At 39.5% G+C, this 12832-nt stretch overlaps 1 protein-coding gene across 5 annotated transcripts in view; it reads left to right on the top strand.

Annotated features, from left to right (window-relative positions):
• C2H8orf34 (chromosome 2 C8orf34 homolog) overlaps window positions 1-12832 on the top strand; it is a 235140-nt gene that overhangs the window by 190286 nt on the left and 32022 nt on the right. For all 5 annotated transcript variants that reach the window (XM_075920568.2, XM_075920572.2, XM_075920569.2 and 2 more), the window contains one exon: window positions 9715-9835. In XM_075920568.2, coding sequence (XP_075776683.2) covers window positions 9715-9835 — 121 coding nt within the window. The remainder of the gene's footprint in view (window positions 1-9714; window positions 9836-12832) is intronic.

The raw sequence follows: 12832 nt of genomic DNA, 5'->3' as shown, positions 1-12832 counted from the left end.
TCGCGTCCAGACTGCCCTGATCTGCCGACAAACAGCTGATCGGCAGAGCGGGGCAGCCATTTAAATTTAAATGAAGCCTCGACGGAGGCATGTAGTTTAGACGTACCCTCAGAGACTGGGAATTCATTTCTGCAATTCATGTGCTTCCCTGACTATCGCCATATGGAGCTCTGGTAGTTAGCAGGGTGAATGTAAGCCTTGCTGAAAGTGCTCTGTGGAGATTAGAAGCATGACAGTGTCCTGAGTCTGTTGAAAATTCCCTGGGGAGCTAAATTGCTCTGCAGGGTATGGACCACCTCAGTAATAATACTTTGAGAAGCTTATGTCTGTGTGTCCTGGTAGCTTGTCGTTAAATAATCTCCTGATTTTAGGAGCTTAAGTGTCAATGCCCCTTGGTTTACTCTCACTTTTGGCTTCTTTGCAAAGCTTAAACTGCAGCCATGCATGCTTTGCAAAAAATGTAATCAGCCATGCAGACTGTTAAGACTGTGTATTACTCGAATGCATATTTTCAAAAGCACTTTTCCTCAATGTCCCCTTCTCTTTACCAAAACATACATGTCTCCAAACCACCATAACTGCTTCACTTGCAATTTAGGACAATTCAGGGTTTGTTTTGCAGGAATTATTGAGTGGTCATAATTGAATATCATAATGTAAATCTGGTTACAACTTGAAGTATGAAGAGAAAACTTTCTCTCCACAATACAGGAAGGGAGCACATCTGAGTGAAGACTTGTCTATGAGAACATTGAATTGATTACAGGCTGGAGTGTAAATATGTCCTCCATTGGCCTGTGCACAGAGTAGGCTTGATGAAAGGGCGGGGCAAAAAGAACAATTGCCCCAAGGCCCAACGATTCTAATGGCCCCGGAGTTCCTGGTTGCTGCTACTGCTACTGTGGCAGCAGCAGTGGCTAGAGCCCCAGGCTTTTAAGAATCAGTTGTCTCTGAGGGCTAGTGGAGAGGGTACTGTACCATCCAGAGGGCGCTGAGGGATAGCTTCTCAGCCCAGCTCCTTCCAGCCAAGGCCCTGTCCCTTCCATGAGCACACAACTGGCCCTTTTGTACACATTGCCCTGGGGCCTGGCAATCCTGGCAGCTACCCCGGCGCACTATCTGGCTATGTCTACACTGCACCTCTCTTGCACAAAAGCCTATGCAAATGAAGTGCAGATTAGCATATTGCCATGCTTCATTTGCATAATTAATTAGGGGCTGTTTTTGCACAAAAGGCTTTTGCGCAAAAAGGAGCTGTGTAGACAGCTCCTTTTTGCACAAAAACCCCCTCTTGCGCAAGAGCTGTTTTTCCTCATTTTTTCAGGCAGAACGGCTCTTGCACAAGGTCTTTTTTTGCACAAAAAGCCATCTGCACAGCTCCTTTTTGCTCAAAAGCCTCTTGTGCAAAAACAGCTCCTTACTAATTATGCAAATGAAGTGTAGCAATATGCTAATTTGTGCCTCATTTGCATAGGCTTTGCGCAAGAGAGGTGAGTGTAGACGTAGCTCTATGTACTCTGCTGCCACACATTAAAATTTCCTTAGGTGGCTTTATCTATTCCTGGTTCCAAGCAAGGTGGGGTAAAAACATTCTGTGGAACTGTCAATGTATGATTGCAGGATCTGCATACATGGTTACTGAATGGCAGGCTTGTCTGTGATACCTTTACACCCCAGCTTGGCTCAGACTAAGTGTTCATGTTTACACATCCCAAGTCAGCAACTGAACAATGTGGCAGGACATCAGGGATCAGGTCCCTGATTCAGGAAAGCATCCCTGTTTAGAAAAGTTTTTAAGTATGTGCTTAAATTTAAGCATGAATTTAAATGCCATTAAAGTCAATGGGTTTTAATCATATGCTGAATTAAGTACTTTCCTATATTTTAGTGCTACTCAGACCTCAGCAGTTCAGGAGTGAAATGAGCAATCAACATTACCCAAAAGAGCCACAGCAGTATGAATTCATTGCTTCATTATAATTATTTTATGAACTAAAATTAGTTACCTTGGTTAATAATTATATTATGCAGTATTTTAATAGCATGTGTTGCTGTGAAGAGCTGCAGGAGATAAAATAAAGAACCTCAATCTGTGCATCACTGCTACATTTTGAGCCAGTGAATGACATTAGAGCAGTGTTTGTCTCACTTTGAGAAAGCTGCTAACGGGCTGCTCCGGAGTGTTTACTTACCAGCTCCGCAGCCATGGAGCCTCGTGGCTCCCATTGGCTCCAGTTTGCCGTTTGGAGTCAAGGAGAGCTGCAGGAAGCAGGGGCCGGGGCCACACCACTTCCTGTAGCTCCCCTTGGTTGCAAATGATGGACCGCTGCCAATGGGAGTCGCGAGGCTTCAGGGCTGTGGAGCTAGTAAGTTAACAAACCGGAGCAACCCATTAGCAGCTTTCTCAGAGTGGCTCCACGGCTCACTTTGAGAAACACTGCATTAGAGAAATATAATTTCATATTATCCTACCACTAGATGTATAGATGTATAAGGCGTGCCCAGTTCTAGAAGAGAATTAAAGGCCCAATCCTTTAGCTCCATGAGATCCTAATGAAGCCAATGAAGGCTGTGAGAGTTTAGCGTCTCTGAGAAGTCATTCAGCACTTTGCAGGATTAGCAATTGGTCCAAAATAATCTTAATTTTATAAAGTCTCAAGTCTTTTTTAAATTGAATTTTATATTAAGAGATTTCCAAATATTGTCTATCTTTATTTAATTTTAAATGTAGAAAGGACTGCTCTTTTGACAATGATGATCATAGTTGTAAGAGATTAGTATTTTTGGTAACACAAATCCAAGATTTCTACCCCAAAATAACAAAAATTTAAAGACAGCCTGAAACATCATGAAATCAACCTTCTGCTTACATTTCACATGCTGAAACACAGGTAGTTCCATGGAGCCCATGTATTTTATTTCTGTAAATAGGAAAGCTAGTAATAATTTAGTCTAAAATTTGGTGTGGAAAGAACTAGCTCAATAGTTTTTTTTTTTTAATTGTAAGTTTGGTGTAAAATGTGCTGGCAGGCTGCCACATGGAGTGGAAAGCTTATAATTTCAATTACATGGCATTTCAACTAGAACAGGCCCTAATGTTGAAAATAGAGATTAGAGGTGGTTGTCAATATTGCAACAAAGCTTTGAAGAGGATTATTATTTTTAAATTACCTTAAGAACCAACTTGACTAGCTCACCCCATGTGCCTGAGCAGATTGGGGAAACTAAAAGATTAAACAGTTGGTAAACTCTATTAGAAAAATGAATGTTGTGTGAAAAAACTTCACACAGTATTGTGCAGAAAGATTAGCTGCTTGAATAACAATCATCCTTCTCTGCTTTCTAGTCAGGATTAATCACAAGGGTACACTCACAGACAATTTGTTGAAAAATGGAATTGACTGTATTTGGAGGCGTCTCTGACAAATGCTTCTATTTAAACTTAATTTTATCTGAATTGGTGAATTGCATATGAGAAAGCTTATGAGTGTTTTTCTTTGTTGTGGTATTATTTCCTGAAGCTGCTGGTAAAATTTTCACTTAATGAAAAAAGATATGCATAACATAAAGTTCAATAAAATTATTTATATTTCCAACTTATCAGGAACTGATTAATAAACAACGAATGCATTCCTAGGCAAATTCTAATATTTTTGTATGCTTCACTTAAATACCTTGGTTTTATTGCAACCAGACAGTTCCACTTGAAACTTTCTTTATCTTACCGTACATTTGTCTTCTATGCTCTTATCCTCAGTCTAAATTTACTTATTGCAAGCTGCTCTTGGAGCCTCTTGTTCTTGACTGCAGGGAAGCTGGCACTCAAAGGCAAGCTTCCTCCACATCTTAAAATTGTTCTTACCCCCAATAATTCATAGTGGCTGCTGTGGTCTAAAATGAAAAATATTCTCCCTGAAAATCACATATTAAGCTGCTCTATATCTCTAATAAAAGGCATTCTGAAAAGCTGAAGAAATGCTTTCTGCTGGAAACCAACTTCTCTTCTTGGAGTATCCTACATTGTTCTGGTAAAGCACTTTATATTAGGGGTTGAGAATTTTTAGGCCTTACTCCTGGCATCAGATCATTTCACCTGTGCAGAACTCTATAGATGTCTGTAGGGCTTCTCATCTGTGTGAGGATCCAACATAGCTACAGGATCAGAACCTTAGTGTGTATCATATTTCTTCTAACAGAATTATCAACGACTTTTGGCACCAGGCTAATGTGGTGGCTAAAGTCTGAAGCATATACTATGATATCTAAAAGTCACTCTAACATAAGAAATGTGTAACTATAGCAGATTTCCCTACCCTACTCCAGCCCCACTATGTTACAGTATTCTTCAAAAATGCAATGGACTAGTTAAGGCCTTGATTAAATTTTGGCCTCTTCTTTTGTGTTTTTTGGCTAAGTGATCTAAGTAAAGAATACAAAAATAAATATATTGTATGTGAAGACATAATGAAGATGTGGAAAAAACCCTAGCAAAATGCTGACATATGGCTGACCTTAAAAGTTGGCACATCTCTTGACAATGTTGTTTTAGCATGTTTCTGATGCTATATTACATGGCCATGCCTTGGTTCAAAATTGGTGAATGGGGCCCAATGTGATTTCCATAAGTAAAAAAGACAAGGATGTTCTTTCAGTAATTTCCTTGCATTGAGGTGTAGAACTCCTTGTTAATTTAAACATCCATTTGTAAAATGTAAAGAAACATCAAATATAAGGCATAGGTTGGAACCATAATGGCAAAGAAATTAATTAAAACTATCCACATTTATATCCTACCCTAATCCAAGCTACCAGGTTAAAAGGAATAAGCAGGATCTACCTCCCTTTATCACAGTTGATTAAACTCTGAATTAACTGAAGTGTTAATGTTTGCATAGAAATAACCTGGAGTGTGTTTTTAAGGTGCTTAAGAGGTTATATCATAGCATTAGTTGGCTCCACTATTGTTATGTTTCAGAATAAAGTTATACTATGCTTGCAGGTTTGTATTGGTCTGGTTGCACAATACCTGGTCAACAGACAATAGCCTAAATTCTGTAAAGTGGCAAGGAAGATGTATCGAGGGGTAGCCGTGTTAGTCTGAATCTGTAAAAATAACGAAAAGTCCTGTGGCACCTTATAGACTAACAGATATATTGGATCATAAGCTTGCATGGGCAAAGACCCACTTCGTCAGATGCATGTAGTGGAAATTCCAGAGGCAGGAATAAATATATAGACATAAGAAAAGAGTTCCAATCAAGAGTAAGGCTAAAGATAACGAGGTCAATTCAGTCAGGGAGGATGAGGCCTACTTCTAGCTAAGGAAGATGTAAATTACAACTGCTGCACCAGCCATTGTGCCTTGCAACCTTGAGGGTTCATCTTGAATTACAGTGTGATTGCTGCTATCTGCCCCGACTTTCTCTGAGGGGGAAGGGCAGCTTTAAATCTTGCTAGAGCCTTATAAGGTCTCTATTGGTTTAGCAGGACTTTAGACTGTGCATGCCTCATTTTCTAGGCATCACAATCTACTTTTCAGGCTATGTTGGCTCCTCAGCATATGAAAGTGGCACAGCTGTGTGATGGGAACACTAAGGACCCTCATCAGGGTTTACACTAGTATAAACTCTGAAATGAATGTAGCTCTCAAAATCGAAATAATTTTTCATGCAAAGCCATGTAGGGTTTATGAAAAATTGCAATTCCTGGTCTGCCTCCTAAATAAATGAAACCTATTTTCATTTTATGTCCCTGAAATGCACAGTATCAGAGAACGATCACAAGTCACAAAAATGCAATTTTCTCATAATAACCTTTGGCTTATTTGTGCTGCTTTTCATTGTCATTCATATTCTTACCAAATGAATGTATTCATATGGTGCCATTTATGTTATGTTTATACTTATGTTTGTCACTAAATGTATCACTAAATTTCAAATATTTAGTGCCTTGTGTACTCAATAAGTAATTGCTTATAAGTATTGCTTTAGCTTTTGGCACATTAGGACCTGACTAGTAGTTACAGATATTTGTGGTGGTACATAGAATCTAGATCTTTTCGTCAAAACATGATAAAAAATATTTGATAAACAGGTCACAAACCTGGGATAGATTCTACCCTCAGCTGTGTCATTAACTTCAATGGCAGTTGAAGGCATATGTTGAGGGAAGAAACGGATAAATGAAAATATATATGGGTATAGAGTGAATGGATGTATCATGGATATTTATGTCACTAGCAGACTTACCCGACATTATTCAAGTCCTTCAGGGCAGGGGCTGGAGCTGTGGGGGTGCAGGAGTTGGGACAGGGCCTTGGGGAAATGGAGGGGGGAAGTGCAAGAGGCAGAGTGTATCTGTATGCAAGAGTGAGGGTTAGGATGTGAGGAGGGGCTCAAGGTGGTGGTGGTAGGGTCCATCTAGCACAGGCCTTTTCTCTCCCCTGTAGTGCTCTCCCACCCACCAGGGGTATTTTCTTTGCTTCCTTGTCCTCCCAGCTGCCAGGGATGTTTTTTTTCCCTTCCCTCTTCTCCCCGTCCCCTCCGGCTGCCAAAGGCATTTTTTCTCTCCCTCTCCTCCAGCCCTGTGGCCAAGGGCCAGGAATAAGATAAAAGGTTTGGGACAGGGAGTCTGCTTGCCCTGTGTGCTGACTAGAGCCCCAGCCCTGCTGGCCACTCCCTTGATGATATGGCTTCCATCAGTGGTCACTCCTCAGAATAGCTCTCCCCTGCATGCTCCCTGTCCTCAGTGGGCACTCTCATATCGCGTCCCTAGGGTTGCCAGATGTCCGGTATTCACCCGGACAGTCCAGTATTTTCAGCTCATGTCCGGTAAAAAAATTCAGAGAATACCGGACACCTAAAATGTTCAGTATTTTCAGAATTTTTCCACGGCCAGGAGGCGAAAATGCTGGGCACCTGGCAACCCTACAAACACTCAGTGCCCAGCCCCCCCCCCCCAACCCCCATGCTTACCTGGTTCACCAAGGCTGCCAGCACAAAATGGCTGCTGGCCAAAAGACCTAGGGTCTTAGTGCTCAACTGTGTTCCCTGTTCACTTAAAGGGGACATGCTGTTTTAATGCTTAATAAGTCCTTGGAGTCTTTTTTTCTTTTTCTTTTTTTTTTTTGCTCAACAACTTTGGTCTCCCTCCCCCCCCCCCCCCCTTTTCCCCTTCAACAGAATTTTTTCCCGGTGCTTTTTTTTTGGGGGGGAGGGGGTGTTTGGTATCTTTGTTTCAACCATCTGGCAACCCTACACATCCCTCCCTTTGCCTGTTATGGAAAACAGTCCTTTTCCTGGGGCTTCTGGTTGTTCTGGCACAGCCAACTCCTGACCTTGCTTTAAGTTAGGAGTAGAGGAAGCTGCATGCCAAATTTTGTGGCCCTAGCTCTTACCATTTAGGAGGAGTTCTTGAACAAATGGACTCGCAGACAGACACACAGGCAGACCCACTCTAATATATATAAAATTTATATTTATATATTCATATATTTGTATGTGTGCTTTCATAAATTGTGAATGTCTTTGTGTAGCAGTCTGTATTCACAAATGTATAATATCTCTATAGTTACAAAGACATCTGGGCTATGTCTACACTTGCGGCTTCTTGCACAAGTACGGCCATTCTTGCGCAAGAATCAGCAGAGCGTCCACACTGCCCGCCCGCTGATGCACAAGGAAATTTACAGTACAGAGTGGTAAGAGAGGGCTTCTTGCGCAAGAGCTACTCTCTTTTTTTTAACGGGTGTAAGCCCTCTTGTGCAGGAGCTCTTGCGCAAGAAGGCAGTGTGGACGCTAGGCAGGGATTTCTTGTGCAAGAAAGCCCTATGGTTAAAATAGCCATCAACTTTCTTGCGCAAGAGAGCATTCACACTGCCATGAGCGCTCTTGCACAAAAGCACAGCTTGCACATGGCAGTGTGGACGTTTTCTTGTACAAGATTTCTTGCACAAGAACCCCTTACGCAAGAAGTGTAGACATAGCCATACAATGTGTGCATATTTGTGTACATACATCAACATATACAAACATATACATGGACATTTGTATAATGGAAAATATATCTATGTAATCAATATAAAAACTATAACATAGGGCCACATGCTGATCCCTTTCCTCACAATGAACACACTGAATAGAACCTTACGTCCTGTGTAGGCCCTCTTACTTGTAATTGAACTGCTCATGATATAAGGTGTTATTCAACATAAGTAAAAATATTGGAATCTGGCCCTAAATAACTATTGCCTTGATCCTTCAAACGTGAGAAATTACATGCCTGTTACTAATCCTAATGAGTTCATTGGGCTTGACGCTGAGAACTCACAGCTGCCACTGAAGGTGCAAATGCTCAAAACCTCTCCAGACCAGACCAATGGGAGCTATTCATGTGTCTGAAATTAGTATGTTTGCATGATCAGGTCTTATTTTATATAGTTTATGGTCTTTTCTAGATATTTTAACACTTGGGATCACATATGAATAATTGTAATTAAAATTAGTAGTGCTATAGAAGCAAATTTGCAAACTGATAATGGTACCGTCATTCCAAAAATTACATCACTAACTAAACAAGCCAATTAAAATCTGGAACAGCCTAGATAATATTGATTGATATGATTTAATATAAAGCCAATTTATTTTTCCTGTGCAAATCTAGACCTTCACATTTTAGATACTTTTTTATAAATATAATATTCTACAGTTGTATAGTGAAACCTAGTTAAAAAAATATGCTTTGCAGGAGTCAGCTACTTAAAAGGTGGCATTCATTTTTTTAATGTATCTGAAATAATATAAAATATTCTTTATAACTGTATATGTTCAGGAATTATATTTATTTCTTGGGAAAATAGCAACAACTACTACAGTACATACAACTAGTTTTTAATGTTTAAAAACTCCAGGTCTTCGGATGAAATATTTTGGCAATGTAATAAAGTAAACTCTATGTTCAGATTGCAGCTAAGAATGATTTACTTAATCATTTTGCTCATAGTTTTTATGACTGAATCCTGAACATCTGGTCATATGTTTTAGTTTATCTTAAACAAAGATAAAAATATATCAAGTTTATCTCCATAGTTTTATAGTTTTCTAGGCATCTTTTAAAGACTTGTTGAAGAGTTCTAAAAACATTTTGGTAACTCTGAGTATCACAGTGTTCATTAGTTGAATAATTTGGTGGGTGTTTTGCTTTCCATGTTCCCTTCCAAAGTGCTTATAATGCTACCTCAAAGAAAAAATTCTTGCAGTGATACAGAGCATTGGAAATGTTGGTTAAGAAATGCAGAGATACTGCCAGATGTGCTGCTTTGCAGAGATATTGGGCCATGTTTTATGTTGATTTAAAGTGAGTGCAATCCCACTAAAGCCAGTGGGACTGCGCAGAGTATAAATCATTCCAGAATTTGGCCTAATATGTTGCTTCTGAGTGCCAATTTGTATGCAGGTATCTCTTTGCTTTACACTGCTAGATATTTTGAATCTAATCCATCTTTTATCCATTTGTGCCTTAAAATAAATAATATTTCACAATGAATAGATTTGCATAGAAGCCAAAGTTTTTAAATTCCTCTTTAAACTTTAAAGCACCATTTAGTTACCTAAATTAGAAGAACATATCATTCCAACTTTCTTTTAATACTTTCAATATAAATGTAAAATACTTTTAAAGATTCTAATATTTCCCTTTCTTTTTACCTGCATTTAGCATCAACCAGTTTGGGACTTGGCTGTTGCGTGTGACAGAAACGGAGAGTCCCCAAGCCAGAAACTCTTAAAAGACTCCTTAGCAGCAAAAGATCTGCAGACCATGGAAAAACATCTAGCTGGTGCGTATAGTGACAAGGAATCATAAAATATCAAGCACTATTTACCTAGGTAACCCCACTGAAATCAGTTTTACTACTCATGCCAATAACGAGAGGAAACATTGGCTTAGATGCTGAGAAAAGTTGAGTGAGGTATTGAATTGTAACCTCTCTTTCTTTTCTTTTGATATTTTGTTGAACAGGAGAAAAACACATTTATTTGAAGTAAAAAATATTTAAACTTGACTGTGTATAGTAAGGTAATTAAAAAAATGACAGTTTCATTATATATTTACTCCCATACCTCAGTGATACCTTATGGCTGTGTCTACACTGCACCCCTTTTCCGGAAAAGGGATGCAGATTAGACACTTCGGAATAAGCCCTTTTCCGGAGGATTTCTTATTCCTACTTTCAATAGGAATAAGAAATCCTCCGGAAAAGGGCTTATTTTCCAGAGAATCGCGTCTAGACTGGCGCTTTTCTCCGGCTTATCCCCAAGCCGGAAAAAAGCGGCAGCCATGTAAATGCAAATGCCGCGGGGGATATTTAAATCCCCCGCGGATTTGCAATTCCGAAGTGTCTAATCTGCATCCCTTTTCCGGAAAGGGATGCCAATGTAGACACAGCCTATGTGTTAGTGAATTATTGTTGGTAGAACTCCAGGGTGTAAATCTTCCAAAAAACTTCAGCAGACCAGTGTACTCATACAATGTTGGCCTGAGGGATGACCCAGCCAGGTCTCTGTGAGATTTAATGGGAGTTTCGTTTGATGAGGATTAGAGCCTTAATACTGATCAGTACTGATCGTGGTAATTGTTTAAAGAGTACAATAAAGTAAAGGTGAAAGTATTGTCATTGGTTTCTTGAAAAATGCATTGGGAGATTTAAGGACAAAAGATCATAAGAACGGCCATACTGTGTCAGACCAAAGGTCCATCCAGCCCGGTACCCTGTCTGCCGGCAGTGGCCAATGCCAGGTGTCCCAGAGGGAGTGAATCAAACTGGTAATGATCAAGCGATCTCTCTCCTGCCATCCATCTCCACCCTCTGACAAACAGAGGCTAGGGACACCATTCCTTACCCATATGGGCTAATAGCCATTAATAGACTTAACCTCCATGAATTTATCTAGTTCTCTTTTAAACCCTGTTATAGTCAAGGAGTTCCAAATATTGACTATGCGCTGTGTGAAGAAGAACTTCCTTTTATTAGTTTTAAACCTGCTGCCCATTAGTTTCATTTGGTGGCCCCTAGTACTCATGTTATGGGAACAAGTAAATAGCTTTTCCTTATTCACTTTCTCCACACCACTCATAATGTTATATACCTCTATCATATCTCCCCATAATCTCCTCTTTTCCAAGCTGAAAAGTCCCAGTCTCTTTAATCTTTCCTCATATGGGACCTGTTCCAAACCCCTAATAATTTTAGTTGCCCTTCTCTGCACCTTTTCTAATGCAAGTATATCTTTTTTGAGATGAGGAGACCACATCTGTACGCAGTATTTAAGATGTGGACATACCATGGATTTATATAAGGGCAATAAGATATTCTCCGTCTTATTCTCTATCCCTTTTTTAATGATTCCTAACATCCTGTTTGCTTTTTTGACTGCCGCTGCACACTGCATGGACGTCTTCAGAGAACTATCCACAATGAGTCCAAGATCTCTTTCATGAATAGTTGTAGCTAAATTAGCCCCCATCATATTATATGTATAGTTGGGGTTATTTTTTCCAATGTACATTAATTTACATTTATCCACATTAAATTTAATTTGCCATTTTGTTGCCCCATCATTTAGTTTTGGGAGATCTTTTTGAAGTTCTTCACAGCCTGCTTTTGTCTTAACTCCCTTGAGCAGTTTAGTATCATCTGCAAACTTTGCCACATCACTTTTTACCCCTTTCTCCAGATCATTTATGAATAAGTTGAATAGGATTGGCCCTAGGACTGACCCTTGGGGAACAACACTAGTTACCCTCTCCATTCTGAAAATTTAACATTTATTCCTACCTTTTGTTTCCTGTCTTTTAACCAGTTCTCAGTCCATGAAAGGATCTTCCCTCTTATCCCATGACAACTTAATTTACGTATGAGCCTTTGGTGAGGGACCTTGTCGAAGGCTTTCTGGAAATCTAAGTACACTATATCTATTGGATTCCCCTTGTCCACATGTTTGTTGACCCCTTCAAAGAACTCTAATAGATTAGTAAGACATTATTTCCCTTTACAGAAACCATGTTGACTTTTGCCCAACAAATTATGTTCTTCTATGTGTCTGACAATTTTATTCTTTACTAATGTTTCAACTAATTTGCCCGGTACTGATGTTAGATTTACTGGTCTGTAATTGCCGGGATCGTCTCTAGAGCCCTTTTTAAATATTGGCATTACATTAGCTATCTTCCAGTCATTGGGTACAGAAGCTGATTTAAAGGAGAGGTTACAAACCACAGTTAATAGTTCCGCAATTTCACATTTGAGTTCTTTCAGAACTCTTGGGTGAATGCCATCTGGCCCCAGTGACTTGTTACTGTTAAGTTTATCAATTAATTCCAAAACCTCCTCTAATGACACTTCAATCTGTGACAAGTCCTCAGATTTGTCACCTACAAAGGACGGGTTAGGTTTAGGAATCTCCCTAACATCCTCAGCCGTGAAGACTGAAGCAAAGAATACATTTAGTTTCTCCGCAATGACTTTATCATCTTTAAGTGCTCCTTTTGTATCTCGATCGTCCACAGGCCCCACTGGTTGTTTAGCAGGCTTCCTGCTTCTGATGTACTTAAAAAACATTTTGTTATTACCTTTTGAGTTTTTGGCTAGCTGTTCTTCAAACTTCTTTTTGGCTTTTTTATTACATTTTTGCACTTAATTTGGCAGTGTTTATGCTCCTTCCTTTACTTACCTCACTAGGATTTGACTTCCACTTTTTAAAAGATGTCTTTTTATCTCTTACTGCTTCTTTTACATGGTTGTTAAGCCACGGTGGCTCTTTTTTAGTTCTTCTAC

The sequence above is a fragment of the Pelodiscus sinensis genome, chromosome 2 (genome assembly GCF_052426305.1).
Source record: "Pelodiscus sinensis isolate ZL-2025 chromosome 2, ASM5242630v1, whole genome shotgun sequence".
In the NCBI taxonomy this organism is placed as follows: domain Eukaryota; kingdom Metazoa; phylum Chordata; order Testudines; family Trionychidae; genus Pelodiscus; species Pelodiscus sinensis.
The sequence above is the reverse complement of the archived record's forward strand: the minus strand, read 5'-3'. Positions and strand labels throughout refer to the sequence as shown.